Below are 20586 nucleotides of genomic sequence, written 5' to 3' on the forward strand. Positions count from 1 at the left end.
GGTCGAAATCACCCAAGGTGAACGACGGCGACTGGTATGGAAAGTTCGGATCCATTCTGAAAATTTAAACCGACATAAACAAATTTTCGAATATTTATTGAATTCACAAACACAATACAAATAATACACAAATTTGAATATTACTTACATCTTTCCAACCGCGAGCTCTTCAAACCTCTGCGATCAAACTGTTGAACTACGAAACTAATTTTGATTTTTGACAAAATTTGAGCAAATTTTGTCAAAATAAAAAAAAATGCACACTTGAGAACAAAGAGAGCACTTAAAACACTTGAGAGCACAAGATGAGGAGTGTGGGATGAGGAGAAATGGCTGGGGTTCATGCCCTATTTATAGGGCGAAATTTGAGATTTTTTGGAATTTTTTCGAATTTTTTATGAATTTTTTAGCCTCCCAACGGTTATTTTCAAATTTGAACGGTCAAATAGCCGTTAGTGCCACGTGTCGCCTTCCCGTTGGACCGCCGCCCGCCCTGTCACGCGCCGCCGGCGCTTTCGGCCTGACGGGCCGCCCGGGCCGTGCCGTGCCGCGGGCCGTGCCGTGCCGGCCTGCTACAGGAGCCATGCCGTGCCGTGCCGGCCCGCGGGCTCGGCCAGCGGCCCAAGCACGGCACGGCTACACGGGCCGTGCCGGCACGGCCCGTTACTGTAGCAGGCCGTGCCGGGCCGTGCCTGCTACAGGAACGGCCGTGCCGCGGGCCGCCCGTTTGGCCCGGCCCATTTGGCCACCTCTAAGATGAACAGGCGCGGGTGAAGCAAACTAGACCTTTTTTTCTGGGCCAAAAAGGGCCCAAGCTGAGGAGAGGATTTTTATTACTTTTCCAATTAACCAATGAAATGAACTACTTCCAATGCTCACATAATTTCATGAAAAAAATCCTGAAAATACTTGGACACTTAAAGTATTTAACAAATTAAAATCAGATCATTTAATGATTAATTTATTATTTAAATATTATTGAAATGTTCTTTTATTATTAAAATTAGTAATTGAGCTCTGAAAAATCTGAAAAAAATTCCACAGAGTATAATTAATCATGGAGAGTTTAATAAAAATTAAATCCAACCATACTTTATATTTAGAAAATTTTATTTCCCACATTTAACTTCACTTGTAAATTAATAAATATTTAATATAAATTCTAAGAATAATTTATTAAATAATTTATAAATCCTGAAACGAAAATCATGATGTGACAATGGTTTCTGCCAGTGCTCCTAGCTCCCGCAATACCCCCGTGCCCCTGGCCATTGCACATCACTCGGTGGCTCGGTGCCATTGACGACATCGGCAAGATGGAGACAAATCGGTTTAAGAGTAGTAAAAAAAAATACTCCCTCCGTCCAATAATATAGTAACCTAGTACCGGACGAGACACTTCATAGTACAACGAATCTGGACAGTAAGCCTGTCCAGATTCGTTGTACTATGAAGTGTCATATCCGGTCCTAAGTTGCTATATTATGGGATGGAGGGAGTACTCGCTAACATATAGGTCCCATGGATGTTTCTTTAGCTCTTTCTATATAACAGCCACATATATGCTATGTTAGTACAGGTGGACCAAATCAGCGTGCCAAGCCATCGAAAACTGCCCTTAAAACCACAGAGGGAGTCATTTTGTGTTGTTTTAATAGTTAGAGGGGTCGATATACCCTAGTTTTAGGGTCGAGGGAGATGAATAAGATTGGGCCACTAGCTGAGGGACTCAGATTGGACTTTCTTTCCCCTATTTTCACAGTTGGTTTTGTGCTGGGCCCAAAATAAGGAGGGCCTCTCAGTCGCCCACAACCTCAGACCAAAAGGCTTGTGCACTCGTCTCTCATCTCGTCCTCCTCGTGCTCCTCCGCCAAAACCCCAATCCAATCGGGCTCCGACTCCGACTCCGACCACCGCGCCGGCATGGAGGCGGTCATCGCGGAGTGCCGCCCCAAGCCTCTCTTCACCACCGGGCCCTTCCTCTCCGCCGTCGGCGGCGGCGGCGGCGGCGTCGACCGCATCTCCGGGCTCCCCGACGACCTCCTCTTTGTCATCCTCTCCAAGCTCCCCGTCAGGGATGCCGTGGCGACGTCCGCCCTCTCCCCCCGCTGGAAGAGCCTCTGGTCCAGCGTCCCGCTCCGCCTCGACGACGCCGGCCTCCTCCACCGCCGCGACGGCACGCGCCTCGGCCGGGAAGGCGTCGCCGCCACCGTCTCCGCCGTCCTCGCCGCCCACCCAGGCCCCGTGCCCGCGGCCTCCGTTGGGTGCTGCCTCTCCTCCGACGACCAGGGCTACCAGCTGGGAGGCTGGCTCCGAGCCCTCGCCGCCAAGGGCGTTCGGCAACTGTGCCTGATGGGCGCGCCATGGTCGCCGCGCGCTGCTCTCCCCTCCGCTGTGTTCTCCTGCTCATCCCTGCGGCGCCTCTTCCTTGGTTCCGTGCAATGCAACTGGGACCTCATACCAGACCATGCCTGCTTCCCTGAGCTACGAGAGATCCAGATATGCAACGCCCTAATGAAGAGCCAGGATCTGTCCCTTGTTTTGGCTGTCTGCCCAGCGCTTGAGACAGTGGAGATTCTTGCGAGCCGTAACAAAATCCCCACCGTGCGAATGAGTAGCCATACTATCCGCAATACTTTGCTATGGAAGTCGGTGGCCAAGGAAGTGAACGTTTTGGACACCCCTTGCCTCAGCAGGGTTGTTTTGTGGCAGGATCTTCTGCTGCCCCACTCAAGATATAATTCTAAGGTCACAATCAGCCGTGCCACCAAAATGCGCATTTCCGGTTACCTGGACACCGGCATCAACACTTTGGTGATCAACGAAACCACAGTTAAGGTATTTGTCCCTTTGTTGGATATATATCTCTAATCATATCGAATCTGTGAAACTGTGTTAACGCGTTTTAATCGTTGAATTTGAAGGTAAACACAAATATAAGCTTCAAGACACTTATCCCCAGCGTGAAGGTTTTGGGTCTCTCTGTTCATTTCGGAGTACGAAAGGAGGCTTTGATGTCCATCAGCTTCCTTAGGTGTTTTCCAGAGGTTGAGACACTACATATAACTGTGAGATTTCTTTCCTTCTTTCATTCCCGACATATATATACATAAATGTGAGATTGCGAGATAGCTGTCTTTCTTCTTTCATTCCTGACATATGCATCATTTTACACACTCACTGCAGCCATTCTTTCATTCCCGACATATGCATCATTTTACACACTCACTGCAGCCATATGTTCCTTTGATAGCTGGAGGTGATCAATTTTTCTTCTTGTGCAGAGCAAAACGGACAAGGCTTCAGAAGCCGAACAATTCAGTTTCTGGGGAAAGGTTGATCCTGTTGAGTGTGTGACCTCTCATCTCAAGAAGTTAGTGTTCCATGGGATGCCATGGTGTCCTGGAAACCTTGAGTTTCTCAAATTCATCGTGGAAGGGGCATACTTGCTAGAGAAGGTGTTGATTGTTCTTCCTAAAGGAACTTACACTAGCATGCATAGCGTTATCACCAAACTCAAGTTAGCACCTTTGACCTCTGCAAGTTGGGCTAGTCACATCTGTAAAATGGAGGTTGTCCAATCCAGTCAAGGAACTTTGAGCTACCAAAGGGCATCTGATCATTCCGTCGATGATCCTTTAGATTATTCCCTGTAGGCTGTTCTATCTGTTTGTTGTGATTATAACATATTGTCGATATGGTTATCCTTTAGGTCCTTCATGTCTGTATGCCATTTTCATGTGTTTTGGCTTGTTATCTAGAGAAAAATGTATGGTTTGTTGGATATGCTTAGTACTATACTTGATGGGGTGCAAGTAATAGAATGCAGAGCATCCGATGTGTCAGTAGTTCCTCTCCATTACTTCTTGTGGCAAGACAGCAAGATACTCTACTCTCGATTTTGTTGCCTCTGCTTCTGTTTCTTGTGGATTAATTCATCATGCGTCATATTGGGCGGCATCGGTCTCTCATGTCTGAGAATTGTAGTAAGAGCAGGTACAATAGCAGGCTATAAGCCAGCTGCAAATATATTTTAAGGAGATAAATGAGGAGAGAGAAGAGCAGCGGGCTACAGATTTGTAGCCAGCTGTATTACAGACTCCAAGACGCAGTGTGTGTATGACAGGTGTGACCAGGTATTAATAGTGTAGTATGTAACTATTGTATGAATGAGACATTAGATTGGCTATAGATGAATTGGAGCTAGTAGTTGGCTATACTATTAAACTTGCGAGCAACAGATGTGGAGGAAGTCCCAACAAAATTTAGAGACAGCATAAAACAGCTGTAATTCCATTCGAGCCAATATATCTTTTTTCCTTCTTCTTCCAGATGTTAACTGGTTACTATAGAATTTGTTCAATTAGATGGAAAAGACAATCTGATTTAGCGAACAATAATGTTGTGGTCGTAATTAAGCACATCAGTTTTGGGCTACCAGAACTGGTGTCACTTGGTAAGGCCTTTCGAATATAAGTTATTTTTCTCTTTTTTTTTAATCAACTATTAAGTTGTTCTGGCAAAAATCTTTGTAAATTCTAAACAAGGCTTGGTTACCCAACATTTTGATATGTGCTTGGTCCATCTCCAATGCAGCTTGTACATGTTCGTGTGCGCTAACATAATTGTTAGAAACATATGTACGGTGTGATTGTGGTGTTATCTACCAAGATTTAAATAGACTTAAATGTTGGTGTCCATAAATGTTAAGGTTAGTGATTTTCGGTTAGTCCCGTCTTTTTCCAATGTGTGTTAAGACGGCGAACCTTTAAATACTTATTTAATAGAGTTCAAATTTCATCGCAGTAATAGTAATACTATCGTTTATCACAAATTATCCATACTATCTTTTGATTTGATTATAATTTCAATTTAGATGGGACCTATACCCCCACACATTTCAAGGAGACGATAAAGTACTTTTATCAAATGCTCGTGATGAAGATTAAGGACCTGTTTAGATTGGTGTCATTTTAAATCATTCTATTTTTTTAATGAATAAACATGTGGATGTAGTTTGTTATCAAACATTAGTTAGTTTGTTATCAAACATTAGTAATACATAGAGAATTTTGGCAATAACACATTTAGCCAATTCTAAAAAAAAACTTACTTTAGGCTGTGTTTAGATCCAAAGTTTGGATCCAAACTTCAGTCATTTTCCATCACATCAACCTGTCATACACACACAACTTTTTAGTCACATCATCTCCAATTTTAACCAAAATCCAAACTTTGCGCTGAACTAAACACAGCCTTAGCATTGCTAAATTTTGAAAATATTCATTTTGGCATTAATATGAAAATATTCACATACTTAATTTCGTTGTAAAGATGGATGAGGGTTAGAGCTAGAGGTTGATTAGTAAGTACTAGTAATACTCGTAGTAGTTTTGCGCTAAACCCAGTCCCTGCCCATTTCGCCCTCCCCGGCCGTCCCCGTCGATATCACCCGAGCCCTAACTCCCGACTCCTTCCTCGCCGCGCCGCCATGGCGCCCCCTCGGCCCGCTTCACCACAGAGCTTGCCGCCCGTGGCTGCCACCCGATCCCGCGGTCGCCCGTACGAGGGCTGGACTCTCAAGGAGCTGATTGGGGAGGTGCGCCGTCTACGACGAGCCGCCTCCTCGGCGCCGCCCCGGCCGGCGGGCGTCCTCGACCTCGACCAGGGGGACGCGCGCGCCTCGGACACGGTCGCCCCCTCGCCGCCCTCACCGTGTGAATCCCAGGAGCAACCCCACCATCTTGGCAAGGTTTTGAGTACTCATCCTCTCATCCACGTCCTTTTCCAAGCTCAAACCCCCCACCCTTTTTAATTTGTTCGTTCGTGCCCGCAGAGGCTGGAGGATGTGCTTATTTCCCTACGGGATGTCGCCTTCCAGTTCATCAAGATCGGTCGACAAGACGAGGCAAGCACTACAAAATTTTAACGCGTTGTCTCTCTCTCTCTCTCTCTCTCTCTCTCTCTCTTTAAAAAAAATCTATATATGCCATTCCAAACGATAGCATTTTGGGGGAAGAAAAGAACAGTGGACAGCTAATCATGTTTACAGTAGGAACAAACGACGAGACATTACAGGTTTTCAGATAGAAACAAAGATCCTGAAGTGCGTAGGATTCGTATCGTGACTAACAAGGACATAATACTATAATAGCCACTAGGCACAGAAAATGCTTCAACATGGTATGCAGTGTGCACCCTCGCTGACACCAGTATGTTGTTTGGTAGATGCTTTGCAAAATTGTATGCATCTCTTGTCAGGAATGATGCCATTGGCAGGACAATGATCTGTGAAACCACCAGAATAAAGCACATATATCTTGGCTTAGCGACACATATATAGCCATGCCCATTGTATGCATCATGAACGACTTACACATGGACTAGCTTGCTGGACGGTAGCTCTCAGCCAGACAACCACACTTTACAGATGCGCACATGCTTTTAACAAACAATTTTTCAGAGTTCAAGCTAGTTCAAACCATTAAACTTGGATGAGTCTAATATATCTTTTGGAGTTTGATACATGACATATTCTTTTTTTTATTGGTGTGACTATACACACAACAGACATTGCGAATCTAAAAGCACACCTATGGGTATTGATTTGAGTGCCTAGACACAGAGGTGCTTGAAACGCTGCCCTAAGAATGTTACTGAGAATGGCACCAACACTAACATTAGTTAGGCCATTAAGATTATCCCATGAACAAGACCTTCCTTGCTCATTGTAAAACTTCAGGTTATTTGAATGCTTATGCAGTTATGTGGTTATGTCTGATTGCAATTCTTTTCTAGGTGCGTAAAATCGTGAATGTAGCACACGATATTGTGGTTAACTTCTGCAATGCCATTAGAGCGCCCGAAGCGTTCAAATTAGTGGCTGCTGCTGAGGTATCTTTTTTTAAAATGGTCGCTCTTTTTTGAGCATTTGTTTCTATTTATTTGCTTATTTTCTTTGTCCTGTCTGTTATAATCTGTTGACAGAATGTGAAACCACATCTGTTGAAGATAGATCATGATGACAACCTTCTGTTTCTACAATTTAAGGCTGCACTGGAGGTACACGCTGTTGATGCAATATACAAGTAAAGAAGTAAATGTCACCTTTTTTCCCTGTAGAATCTAATCTGTATAATATGCAGAGGGAACAGCAGGTTCACAATGTTAACCATGAGATTGCTATATCTCTTGACAAGTACACCAATTGCCCACTGTCCGGGACGGAGATTGCAGAGTTAACTCAGCCATTGAGAAGGTACATCGTCAGCAAAATATACTTCAGTTATTAGCTCCTCTATCACAAAATAGTGCTGTTTTAGACAGAAAAAAGTCCAGAATCCAGATATCGGATTGGTTGCTAAAAATTCCAATGTGCAATATTGAGCATATAATTTCTGGTGTGAAATATTTGTAACACCTAATAAAAATATTATATTTTCAATGCAATATTTGATCGGACAAAATTTATAAAATTGGACCATGAATAAATAACATTTATTTGTGATTAGATATTTGGAGGGAGCACTCCCTAGCCTAATAACTGCAGCCTACTTCACTGATTATTTTTTTTCTTTGATTCATTATGACTTGTGGCCACATATTCGAGCGGCAGCACATCATGAACTACATGGGTTCCTCTCTCAAGGGGTGCCCGGTCATTGGTTAGTATAAGTGTTCATTTGTGAGGATAATTTTTCAAATGTGCCATCACAAGTATACAACTGGATTTGCACAATGTTACTTGAAATGCCATTGACTTCATCAGGGAATACTATTCTGAAATGGTTAATAGGAACCTTGCATGTAAAAACTTCTCCATCCATTTGTTAGCACTTAGCATAAGTCTACATTATTAGGAAGTATGATTTCACAATGTAAGTCAACAAAAGAATTCAAGAACATCATCGATTTATCATTGCAATATTTCTATATTCTATCTCTGATTTAATAATGTAAAAGAGGTTTGATATTTCTATTATACTATAATGGGGGTATATGGCCCAATGCTATTAGCTTTGTATTGGACTTTTAGGTCTTTCAATGTTGGGGGGATGGGAGCTACTGTAATATTTATCGTGAAACAAGGAGGGAGGGGGTAGTATAATGCCGCCATTATTTATATGAAAAAAAAGAAGAAGAGAGAACTTGGTATGTATACCATTCCATTGCTTTGCTTTATTTGGTATACAACAAAAACAACAGCTATGTGATGGTGGGAAGTGTCTAGCACTGTAGTGGGTCTTTTTATCTGGTTTGTTCAACAATGTGCTGCATGGTTGTGGCAAGTCCAACAAGTGGCATGTTGTGTGGGTGAGATCCATGGGTGATGGTGTGAGAGTGGTGGCAAGGTTGTTGCAAGCTATGTGCTACCTGATTCCATGGTGGTGACCTGGTGGGGCATATGACCGACATGTCCCTTATGGATAAGGTAAACAGCGGTAGTCTGACTAGTATGACTGGCAGTTCCTGTGGTTAATGGCTGAGTATCCATAGGGTATAAGACGTGTGTAATTCTTTTCAAGAAGTGACTAGCAAAGCCATTTTGGTTAATTTTGTGAGTGCAACCAGTGGTGCTGAGAGGGAGGGATAAATAACGCTGATAGTCCTTGACATATTTTTTTATTAAAAAAATATTCTAGTAAGGCCATTTTGAGAAATCTTGTGCAAAATCAGTTGCATAGTTGCATTTAGCCGATTTCTGATGTTATTTTGTAGTTAAGAAATTTAAATGATGGCATTTGAAAATCTCTCTTTTTTTAAAAAATAATGTTTTGTGTTGAGGTTGTATGAGGTTCTAAGTCTTCTTTAGGTTGTCCTGGTGCTGTGTCAAACGACCTGGTATTTGAGGATGCAGAGCTTAGGCACGACATAAAGTACTGCCACTGACAGAGAGTAAGCCAAATGGTTTCAATCCAGTTACACCAGGTGAATAGCTCGGTAACTGGATCTTATATGAAAAGAGACTATTGTTTTCTTTGTATGCAGGAATGTGCAAGAGGTTTGGTTTGGTTACAGGTCGAACAGGCTTCAATTCTGCAACGCGAGGCAAACGTCTGCTGTGTTTTGTTTCTCTGGGCACCTGTCATTTACCTTTGGCTTAAACAAGGCATTCAGCGGTTGATCGCTGTGCCATGCCCTTGTACATAGAAACAAATATTATTCTGTACATGGAATGGAAGAGTTCCAACACCTGCAAATGAATGAGCACTGTCAGCGTTGGGCAAGTGGTTCCGATTTCGGCTGGTGTGGATTTTAATCCGGGATTGAAGATGCGTGCATCGGCAGATATCATATGCCGGTCATGCTGTTGTTGCCGTAACAATTTTTTGTTTCTAATTGTTGCTACTTGCTACTCCCTCGGTTCCATAAGGTTCCATAATAAGTTCATTTTTTTATCTCCCCGTCTACCCCAAAATAAGTTCAAAGTTCATTTTTAGTAATTGATACATCTGAGTTTGTGAAATTAAGTAGGAGATAGATGTATTGTGATAAATAAAGTGAGAAATAATTGCATTGGGATTTAATAGAGTAGAAATTTTTTAATCCGTTTTATGTTATATTGGTATACGTGGAATGGATGAAAAATAAACTTATTTTGAGACGGACGATGGAGGTAATAATTCCAGCGATCGAGCTGGATGAAGCTGTCACAACTGTATCACCAAGGTTCGTTACGTTCACACAAGACAATAGGGAGAACGCCAGCCACCGGGCGCCCGATGCGGCGCGCATGCATCCGACGCTGCTGCCGTCGGGGTCCACCACGCCGCCTGCTGAGCCGCCCACGTCTCTCCCACACGCGCCCTCGTGCTACTATGTTTCCCACCACATATTCCGTTGCAACAAATCACCCACATATTTTGAAAACCCTCTACTAATCTATTTCTTTTTTTCCACTAAAAATGTTTCACATAGTGTACTCAATGTTTCACTATGTATAGATCTAATATTGCAGTGAATTGAAACATTCTTTTATAACAAATCACCCACATATTATGGAAACCATCTATTAAGGATATTCGTTTCATTTTTTTCCACAAAAAATATTTCACCTAGTGTACTTATAATGTTTTATTTTGTAGTGAATTGAAACATTCTTTTGCAACAAATCACCTACATATTATGGAAACCCTCTATTAAGGGAATTCGTTTTATTTTTTGTTCCACCAAAATATTTTACCTAGTCTACTTATAATGTTTTATTTTGTATGGATCAAATGTTGCAGTGATTTGAAACATTCCTTCGCTATTTGTTAAAACATTATTTTTAATAAGATGAAACAACGCCCGATTTAAACAATTGAAACATTTTTGATCTACTTAGTGAAACAATTCCGATATACTTGGTGGAACAATATGCAACATTTAAAAATAATTCAATAATAAGCTATTTTTTCATCGGAATATATCCATGTGTGGTCTTGTTTTTCAAAATTTAATTGCAACGAATTTAATGGTACATTCGGTTCATGATTTGGATAAATAATTTAAGAGAAAAATAGTTTAAAATAGTTTTGTATGCATGCATGCCTGATGACGTCATGCTAACGTGGGCGCCCGATTTTTCTCCCAAAAATCGGGCATCCGATTCCTAGTCGCCTCTAGACAATAGTCTAGTCGTAACACTTTCCTGTTTGCCTGAGCCTGACATGTTCAGGCCTAGTCATATAAATCCAATTGTACGATAAGAACATGAGTTATCCTACTTCTGTCTTATGATGTGTCTTAAAAGACGTTTTTTTAAATAAGATATATTTAAGTGCTATAAATTTAGATAGAAAATATGTTTATATTCGTTATACTATAATATATTCCATCCAACCAAAACCCCATATATTTTAGGATGGAGGGATTATGAAATTATGAATCATTTTTCCAATTTAGCTATTGTTTTTTGAACTGCTAATAAAAAAATTGTATATAGAAATTTGTTTTAAAAATCAAATAAATCTTTTTTAGTTGTAATAATAGATTATATTCAATTAATTAATTATTTATTATTTTTCTCGTTTTACGTGTGGCTGAAAAAGCCAAACTATTTACCTGTATCCAATGAAGTCTTTCTTTCTAGTGGTGGTGGCCTGGTGGGTTAAACTGAGTTAGTTTCAGCTTATGGGCTCAGATTTTTTTCCTCGTACTCTATATATATATATATATATACTTCACAGTGTATAAAACTTTTATATAGAAGTTTCTTTAAAAAATCAGCAAATATTTTTTACTATGGTCTTTAATAGTTAATATATATCGAATTTGTGCTAATAAAATGTCTCCTTCTACATACGGTGATAATCCTTATCTACAACATGAATCGAACGGCCGAACGGGACCTTAGTCTGACCAGAAGAATCAGTAAGAGGGTAATATATATGCAAGTTGTGGTTAGGCCGATATATGGTCGGATTATCACAAGGGATCCGATCGAATCGCACGTGACTCCGACCCCCCTCCGGCCGGCCGGCAGCATAAATAACGTACGGATCGGAGGCGACGAGTTGATCGACCGTACGTACGTACGTTACGTGCAGAGGAGAGGGATGGACCTCCTGTGCGACAACATGGTGGAGGAGATCCTCGTCCGCCTACCGGAGGAGCAGCACCTCCGCCGCGCCAGCGCCGCCTGCCGCCGCTACGGCGACATCATCCGCCGCCCCGGCTTCGCCACCCGCCACCGGGAGCTGCACTCGCCGCTCCTCTCCGGCGGCGTCGTCCTCCACGGCGTGCGGCGCCGCTGCCCCCGCGTGGACGGCACCGCAGCCCACGTCCGCGGATCCTACGCCTTCTTCCTCCCCGCCGGCGCCGGCGACGCCTCCGCGTCTTCCTCCTTGGAGTTGGACCTCGCCGGCCTCTTGCCTAGCCCCACCGACAGGGAGCTGGCCTACCTGCTCAGCACCGGCGCCGCCGATCCGGACGCCGCCCGCAGGAGCGTCTTCATCGTGCACTCGTCGTCGTCGGCCGGCCTGCTGCTGTGCTGCCGAGGCTATGTCAACCCGGTGCATTACTACGTCTGCGACCCGGTGGCTCGCCGGTGCGTGGCCCTCCCGGAGCTGCCATGGCCGCCCGCCTTCGACAAGTCCGGCATGCTCTCGGTGGCTGCCGGCGGCGGCGGCGGCTTCCAAGTGGTCCTCTTTGAAAAGAGGGGCTTCGCGCATGGTGGAGGGCACCTAGACCTCGAGGTTTTCTCCTCGGACTCCGGCGAGTGGGCGGCGATGCGCATCCCTCGCCCGCAGGACCTCGCCGGGTTCCGGTGCTTCGCGCCGCCGCACCTCCGGCACGACGGCGCCGCGGCGTACTGGCTCGGGTTCGAGCCCAGGGACCGGGCCGTGGTGTACGGCGCCGCGGACCACTCCATCCGCCTCATCCCGGTGCCACGCCGCGTCCACGACCCCAGCGCGCTCAACCGGTTCGTCGGGGAGCGGCGCGGCGGCGCGCTCCTCCGGTACGCGCACTTCGACGCGGCAGAGTTCGAGGTGTGGGACACGGACGACGCCACGCCGACGCGGTGGGCGCTGGTGCACCGGGCGGCGCTCAAGGACGTGGTGGCCCGCAGCCCCCGGGCGGTGGCCGCCAAATTCGTGCACGGTCGCATCGTCCGGCACATCCACCACCACGACGCGAACTGGAACTGGTGCTCCTCCTTCAAGCTCATCGGCTTCGACCCGGTCCACGACGACGACGTCTTCTTGTTCGGGGCGACCAATGGTAGTGGATGCGTCGCCGCCTACTCCCTCACGCTCGGCAAGCTGAGCCTCCGCTGCAAGATTGACACTGCCGACGGCTCGTCCTCCTTGTGCGGCTGTGACATGTTCCCGTACGTACGCGCGTCCACCACCTCGCCCCGTGCGGACATACCAGGCATGGTGTATACCAATGCCTAGAGTGGAATATATATCATGCATGTTTGTACACCAGCGTGTAGGTTCATAAACTTGACATAATGAACTTCTCTTTAAACTTATTATGCGCATGTTTATTTTACTAAACCTTTTATACCACCAAATTCGTTGGGTACAAATATAGATGGCCATAGGCCCAACGGCCTGGCCCACGGCACAACATTTTGACCCGGCCCAAGCACAGCACGGCCCGTGCCTGCCCCCCCCCCCAACCGGCACGACCGGGCCGGCAGACTAGGCCCGATACACAAAGAATAGGGAGTAAAAGTAGACATGTTATATGCCATGGTCCAAAGAATAGGGACGTCAAATAGACTTATTTTAGTTATATATACATATATATATATACATATATATATATATATATACATATATACATATATACATATATACATATACATATACATATATACACACACATATACATAACATATACATATATATACATATATATGTATATATACATATATATATACATATATACATATATATGTATATATACATATATATACATATATATACGTATATATACATATATATACGTATATATACATATATATACATACGTATATACGTATACATACGTATATATACATATATATACATACGTATATATACATATATATACATACGTATATATACATATATATACATATATATATATATATACATATATATACATATATATATATATATATTGGATCATCCAATAGAATCCAGTTTACCGGATTGAAAAAACAAAATAATTAATACTTGATGTAACAATCGATGCATGCATGCAGCTACTAATTTAAAAATTACTGTTGCATGCAAATTAGTTAGGTATGCAGTGTGCTTTTTTTTCTTCATAATATTCGGTATGTAGCTGATCCAACGTTGAAAGAACATATGTCTTTTTTGCAGGATCCAGTATATACTGTTTTTTTTGTATGACTTAGTATGTACTAGTACGTAGTACATTTTTGGTTGCTGGACTATGTGCTTTTTTGTTGTAATATCCAGTACGTATGTACTTGATTTCTTTATGTATGGTATATACTTTTATAAGTTAGTAACAGTATGCATCTTTTTAAATTAGTAGAGCAGTATATACCTTTTTTATGTTAATAGCGGTATGTACTTTTTTAAATTAGTAGAACAGTATATACCTTTTTTAAGTTAGTAGCAGTATATACCTTTTTATATTATTAAAACAGTATATACCTATTTTAAGTTAGTAGCGGTATGTACCTTTTTATATTATTAGAAAGGTATATACCTTTTATATTTTTTAAGTTAGTAGCGGTATATATCTTTTTAAATTATTAGAACACTATATATTTTTTAAGTCAAGAGCAGAGTATATACTTCTTTTAAAGTTAGTATCAGTATATACTGTTCTTTTTCTTTTCTTAAGGTAGTGGCAGTATATACTTAATTATAAGTTAGTAGGCAGGATATGCATTTTTAAGTACATGCTATTTTAAAATTAGGAGTAGTAAGTATATATATATATATATATATATATATATATATATATATATATATATATATATATATATATATATATATATATATATATATATATATATATTAACAAGAGATGCAAAAGTATCGGTACATTCTCTAAGATGCAGAAGACAGCATGTATTGAGATGGGAATATGAAGAATAGAAAATGTTTGAATGTGCCATTCTAATCTAGATATAAACGAAACCATATGCTGACTATAAACCAGAGCATACAATCCAGGCAGTATATCCCATTCACTTCATGTATACCGATTCTGTCTAAACAGAATATCCAATACGAGAAGCACAAAGCTCTGTTTTCTTTTCGGAGCAATATACTCGACTTTCATAATACTTCAAAACAAAATAATGCCACTAAATCACAGTTTCCAAACAAAGGCTTTTTCCCATGGCGCAGACCCTCTACGTAGCTTGTTGCAGGGTTGAGGTAAGCATTTGAGTCATTGGAGTTAACATGTTCTGACGGCGGTTGGCAACCATCTGCATGCAACAAAGGGCACCCACAATGGTTATCTATAGGCTCTCTACAAGAGATACATGTCAGCATATTTTCCTACTTGGAAGAGATTAAATGAAGAGAGAGAGAGTAAAGCTATCTACTAACCTGGAGATAGTCTATAGAGAAAAACGAGGCAATGCATTAGAGAGCTATAGATATCCATGTAGACATACCATTGAAGTGGTTTACTATTAATCTAGTCTATTGCTGAGATGTAAATGTTTTATAGATAGCACCTTACTTTACCATTGCGGGTGCTCTGAGAGGCTTAATCAATGAACTAACAGAAGAATAAAATGGAATTGCCATAGAAAGAATGCATAAAAAAAAATCCCTACCGTTTTGTGCAGCATCGGGCTAGCTGCCACATCAATCTTGCCTCATCAATGCCGTGGATGAAGGATTGATTAACGTTGTGACCTATGAATCACCGCATCGACCTGCTGATGAGAGGTCGCTGCCTACGACGCCATCATGGTAAAGCCCAAAGCTTGCTTGCCAATGACGCCGCTGGGGGGACGATCGTGTCGTCGGTTAGATGGACGATGGGTTGCCCCGTGAGTATGCCGCCGCGCCGCCGCCGCCGATTTCGTTCGTATCAAGCAAAGCCTCGTTTGATCTGCATGTGGGATTTGGATTAGGACGGGATAACTTGTTCAAGCAATTAATCTGATTAGAATCACAAGCGGATTAATAATTGATCTACAAGAGAGGACTTACCAGCATCGTTTTAGCCGCCCATCGGTGCAACGGATGTACATGATGCTGCCTCTATCTCCCTGTTGGACGCTGAATCGGACCAACCGTCGAGCCAGTGCGCTGCGCGCCGCCTAGGAACGACGATCTGGAGTCGATCTTGCCGCCGCCTAGAAATGTCAAATGGCAGGGCAGTAGAGTGCTGCCGCTGGATTTATGTGAGTTGTTAGTTCCAGATCCGAGTTGTATGGGATAATTAAGGATCATGTGAATTCATTTTTCACGTAAAATTGAAACGGGTTCGTTCGATGGGATCCGATAGTAAAATCGTGCAGGCTCATTGAGATGCTTTGGATCGACGGTGGATATAGCAGGAGTACGTACTCCCAGGAGTATATAATCATTTTCGTATATATATATATATATATATATATATATATATGTATATATATATATGTATATATATATATATATGTATATATATATATATGTATATATATATAGGACACTCATATGGGGCACCATGGTGCCCGGGCACCATGGTATCTAATGCACAAAATCACTCAAATTTTTCAAATTTTTCAAATTGTGAGTATATACCTAGTTATAATAATTTGATTCATACCTATACTTATCAACAAAACAACTCAAATTTAACTTTATTTCACAATCCATGATTACATACCTAACTAATTATATGTATGGATGCTATATACCTAGAATCAAAATCTAACAAAAACAAGTTCAAATTCAGTTCAAACTTGCTTTAAACTAGTTAGTAAAGTAGTTAATGTTAATACCTAAGTAATTGAAAAAGTTTCATACTCATTTGAATTGGGTATATACTCAATTTCAACAATGGTGCCCGGGCACCATGGAGCACCAAACAAATTTACTATATATATATATATATATGTATATATATATATATGTATATATATATATGTATATATATATATGTATATATATATATATATGTATATGTATATATATATATGTATATATGTCAGCCCAAAGAGGAGGGAAAATAGACTTATTTTAAAAAAAGGCACGATGGGCTACCCGTGCCTTCGGGCTGGCACGGCACGGCAAGTCCTGACTGCTGGTTGGCCGTGCCTAGGCCGGAGGTGCAGCCCATGGGCCGGCATGGCACGGCCCGGTGTGTTGGTCGGCCCGACAGATTTTGGTCCGAGCACGGCTGTGCCTGGGCCGTGCCGGGCCAGGCCGCCTGTTTGGCCATCTATAGCTACAAATATAATGTGGCAAGTTGTGGAAAAAAAATTGTGAGCCAGAAAAGTGTGGCATGTTACTAAGTGTGACAATGAACTAAGCACTAGGCTAACTTGGTCAAAGTGCCTAACCACGAGTTTGGCAAATTGTGGTATTCAACTAAAGAACCCTTATATGTACCATGATAGCGAAGTTAGTATAGCTCAATTGGTTAAATTCCCCGTGCTGGAATGTACCCATTTGAGTTTTTTTTTTTTTACAAACTGCATCAGACAATGCAAAATAATGCAAGTTAAATTCTAATATAGTAGGAAAAATATCAAGAGCTGTAGTCAAAACCGCTCGGTCGCTCCGCCCCAGGGGCGACGCGGGCGGCGAAACCCGCCGCCGCCCCACCCTTCCCCTCCTCCCCCCGCCTAGCCGCTGCCCGAGCAGCCGCCGGCAAAGCCGGGCAGCTGCAAAGACGGCAGCGGCGGGGCTCCCCATCTCCCTCACTTGGTCAACGCGGTTGGGGCGACGACGAGACCGGAGGCGGGAGCACGGCACCGGCTACGATGTTCGGATCTAGAGCCGGTGAGCTCGGATCCGGCCCTCGCTTGGCGGCAGCGAACCTACGAGGGGCTGGCGGGATGGTGGCGGCGTTGGCGTGAGCTACGCGACGACGTGGCCGGGCGGCGGCGACGGCGCGTGCTACACGACACCAGGCCGGGCGGTGGCGACGGCGACGAGCCCAGGCCAGCGCGTGGTGAGCTCGGATCCGGCCCTCCCTTGGCCGGATCTGGTACTTCCACCGGCAGCGGCGAGCCGACGAGGGACTGGCGAGACGGCGGTGGGCGGCGGCCCTCGATCCCGCAGCAACGTCGAGGCCGGGCGGCGGCGACGATGGGCTTCTCCGGCGCGGGCTCGTCGGCGACGACGGCTGCTCTGGCGCCGGCTGCCACGGACCCGGCCGGGGGCTGCCGACCTGCTGCGGTTTGCCGACGATGGGGACGACGCCTCCATCTCCCTCCTTCCTTTTCCTCCAGATCCGGCTCTCCTCTTCTTCAGTTGTTCTTCTTCCAGTGCTCTCCGGCGGTGCGGCGCCCGCTCCCCTCATCTTAGGTACTCCTCCCTTCTTAGGCTAGGCTGCTTCCAGTCATTGCCGGGGAGCTCCTTGGTGTGGTAGGGGTGGCGTGCGGAGTTGGATTCCGGCGTTCTATCTCGTTGTTCGTCGGCCGCGCCGTAGGTTTGCTGCAGTTGGGTTCCTGTGTGTGAGGTGGTCTCTGGTCGAGCTGCATTGTGATTGACTGTTGAGGCAGAGTCGGAGCTGCTTGTCTTGCAAGCTCGGCAACGATGACCCTCAACAGACGTCCAGGCAACGCGACGAGGGTTTGGAGGTGGAGCATTTTTGAGAGAGTCTCGGGTGAAAACCTTGCCTAGTGCTTTCCTAGGCTGATGATATCGATGCCTGTGGGTGCCGTTTCCTCCTTGGAGGTATCGTCATGATGGCTCTCTCTCCCTTCAGGTGAAAACCGGGTTCCATTTGGGGACGAGCGTTGACAACATTCTTAATGTTGTTTTCCTTGTTGAAGGCTTCGCTCAGAAGGTTTCTGCTCCACTAGAGGATGTTGGGTGGTTATGGAGACCTTGTTGAAGCTGCTTGCCTTTGGCAAGCTCGGCAACGACGACTTGTATGAGGTCTCAATAGTTGCTTTCTTTTCCTTTTCTGTATAGGTTTTTGCCGGTTTCCTGTTCAATTAACCGTGATTGTTCGGTTTTTGGACCCGGTTTCCCTTATTAACTGGGCCATTTCTCTTCTTCTATAAATTCTGACAGGAGAAACTCCTATCATCGGTTCCTCGAAAAAAAATATAGTAGGAAAAAAACACCAAGACTGCAGACCTAAGAGGCTATCTATAGTCAAGAAGGAAAGACGTCGTGCCATAAGCCAACAACACAAGCCACTGAGGAAGGAGCCTAGCACCAGGTCGGCCACGGCTAAGCACGGCCTATTGTCTCTGGGCCTAAACCTTCGCCTGGAGCCCGACTGCCTGCCATCTTATCTGTGGTGGCCTCATCATCCATCAACTCAGCTACCACCAAACACCATCACCTACACATGGTCGCCACATGGCCCACAAACCAACACCCCTCTGCTGGCCAACCCCTGCTCGACGATGGGCTTCAAGGAGTCTCCACTCCTGCTGTTACCCTCCGTCGGCAACCCTCATTGGCCCTCAGACCACCACATTCATCCTCACCATGGAGCTCCTCGACTAGATCGAGAAACGGATTGGACATACGACGGTAGGAGCTCCAAGGAGAAAGTGGGGACCCAACCCTAAGGAAGATGATCCTTCGTCGATGTCTGTTCCACTATGCTGACCACCTCTGTATCCAGGCGTAGATCGCCCTAAATAGCACCAGGCAAGGCCAACCATCTGATCACCAGCTTCCCACTTATCATATAGAGCTCCCCGTGACCTGATATGGACTGACTAGGTATAGGAGGGGAGGAGCTACAAGGTGAAAGAAGCTTGACTAGACATGGAGCTCTGACAAATGACGGGGTTGGCAAGTGGGACAATGCGGTGAAAAGCATCAACATTGTGGCCAGTAGGTGAAGGAAGACACTTGTGGTGATGGAGAACTCTATAGATGGCCATATGGCCCGCGGCTCGGCACAAGGAACGCCATTTTGGCCCAGCCCAAGCACGGCACGGCCCGACTGGGGTCGTTCCCATGCCGGGCCATGCCTGGGCTGCAACCTTGGCACGATGGGCTGGCCCGGCACGACACGATCGAAGAAAAATAGTATAGGGATGCAAAATAGACTTAAATAACCATATAAAGCAAGGCCAAGAAGCACGATGGGCTGTCGTGCCTGGGCCGTGTGTGCAGCCCGTGGGCTGGCACGACATGTAGGTCGGGCCGTGCCGACCCGACTAACCTCAGCCGAGGCAGGGCCGGGCCTGGGCCATGCCGTGTCGGATGGCCCATTTGGCTATCTATAGAGAACTCTACTGCCTGCCGGGAGCGTCCCTAGGGAGGACCACCGTGGAGAGCTAGAGGCAAGGAGTACAGTGGCAAGGTGTAATAGAGGGAGGAGGAAGAAAAGGAGGAGGGTGAGGGGTATGTTGCGCACTACAATTTTTTTTTGTTGTAATGGATCTTTTTTTTTATGCTGCACATGATGTTATTTTGAATGTTTTAATGAGTATTTTATTATGTTTCACTAGTTCATTCATAAATGTTGCACCTGGCGTCATTGGGATGTTTCTATAGGTATTATGTAATGTTTCAACAATTACAACTTGATGTTGCATGTGTGATAAAAAATGTTTAGATTAGGATTGAAGGGTGGTTCATTTTCTCTATTATTTTTTGTCAGAATATAATCCCGTAAGATTTTGTTATAAAGTTTTAATTACAACGAATACAATGGTAAATTTATCATAAATTGAATAATTACGTTAGGAGGAAGAATTATTTAAAGTTTGCTGATGAGTTGGTTTTATATGTAAGGAGAACTGGAGAAGCCCATAAAAAGAGAAAAGAGAGAACAACCTAGTTAACTGAGGAGCCAAGTGAGCATGAGCCAAGCTCATGAGCCCAAGCTTTTTCCATTCTTAAGAGCAACCTACGATAATACGTAGGAGCGAGGGGAGAGCACTGGGTGCCCGACATGCTAGAACTTGCAAAAGTCTATTTTTTTTGATGAGTTAGTGATAACTGCATCACTTAAAAAAGTTTCCTTCCTTGCTCATAAAAC

The 20586-nt window shown here is 44.2% G+C and overlaps 3 protein-coding genes and 1 long non-coding RNA gene across 6 annotated transcripts; 3 read left to right on the forward strand and 1 right to left on the reverse strand.

Moving 5' to 3' along the window:
• Window positions 1-1850: 1850 nt before the first annotated feature.
• LOC9266343 (FBD-associated F-box protein At5g60610) lies at window positions 1851-3909 on the forward strand. Its single transcript, XM_015775844.3, has 3 exons — window positions 1851-2838; window positions 2925-3068; window positions 3285-3909. Exons 1-3 carry the CDS (start codon window positions 1924-1926, stop codon window positions 3654-3656), a joined length of 1431 nt encoding a protein of 476 aa, XP_015631330.1. The 5' UTR covers window positions 1851-1923; the 3' UTR covers window positions 3657-3909.
• A 1497-nt stretch (window positions 3910-5406) lies between these two features.
• LOC9269129 (uncharacterized) lies at window positions 5407-9398 on the forward strand. 3 transcript variants are annotated; one of them, XR_001541271.3, is made up of 8 exons: window positions 5407-5752; window positions 5837-5908; window positions 6799-6894; window positions 6988-7062; window positions 7146-7258; window positions 7616-7664; window positions 8813-8895; window positions 8989-9227. XR_001541271.3 is itself a non-coding variant. In XM_015760870.3 (7 exons), exons 1-6 carry the CDS (start codon window positions 5492-5494, stop codon window positions 8847-8849), a joined length of 654 nt encoding a protein of 217 aa, XP_015616356.1. In that variant the 5' UTR covers window positions 5407-5491; the 3' UTR covers window positions 8850-8895; window positions 8989-9398. The 3 variants fall into 3 exon arrangements, 1 of the variants encoding a protein (XP_015616356.1); XR_001541231.3 differs by having other exon boundaries at window positions 7146-7664; XM_015760870.3 differs by lacking the exon at window positions 7616-7664 and having other exon boundaries at window positions 8989-9398.
• A 1945-nt stretch (window positions 9399-11343) lies between these two features.
• On the forward strand, window positions 11344-12955 carry LOC9270822 (uncharacterized). The gene has a single exon (XM_015792599.2). The coding sequence runs from the start codon at window positions 11373-11375 to the stop codon at window positions 12879-12881; it is 1509 nt and encodes a 502-aa protein (XP_015648085.2). The 5' UTR covers window positions 11344-11372; the 3' UTR covers window positions 12882-12955.
• Window positions 12956-14542: 1587 nt separating this feature from the next.
• Window positions 14543-15821, reverse strand: LOC112939649 (uncharacterized). The gene is made up of 3 exons (XR_003243463.2): window positions 15630-15821; window positions 15248-15528; window positions 14543-14890 (listed from the first exon to the last, which is right to left on the reverse strand). It is a non-coding gene; the product is annotated as an uncharacterized lncRNA (long non-coding RNA).
• Window positions 15822-20586: the final 4765 nt, after the last annotated feature.

This window comes from Oryza sativa, chromosome 1 (genome assembly GCF_034140825.1).
Source record: "Oryza sativa Japonica Group chromosome 1, ASM3414082v1".
In the NCBI taxonomy this organism is placed as follows: Eukaryota; Viridiplantae; Streptophyta; class Magnoliopsida; order Poales; family Poaceae; genus Oryza; species Oryza sativa.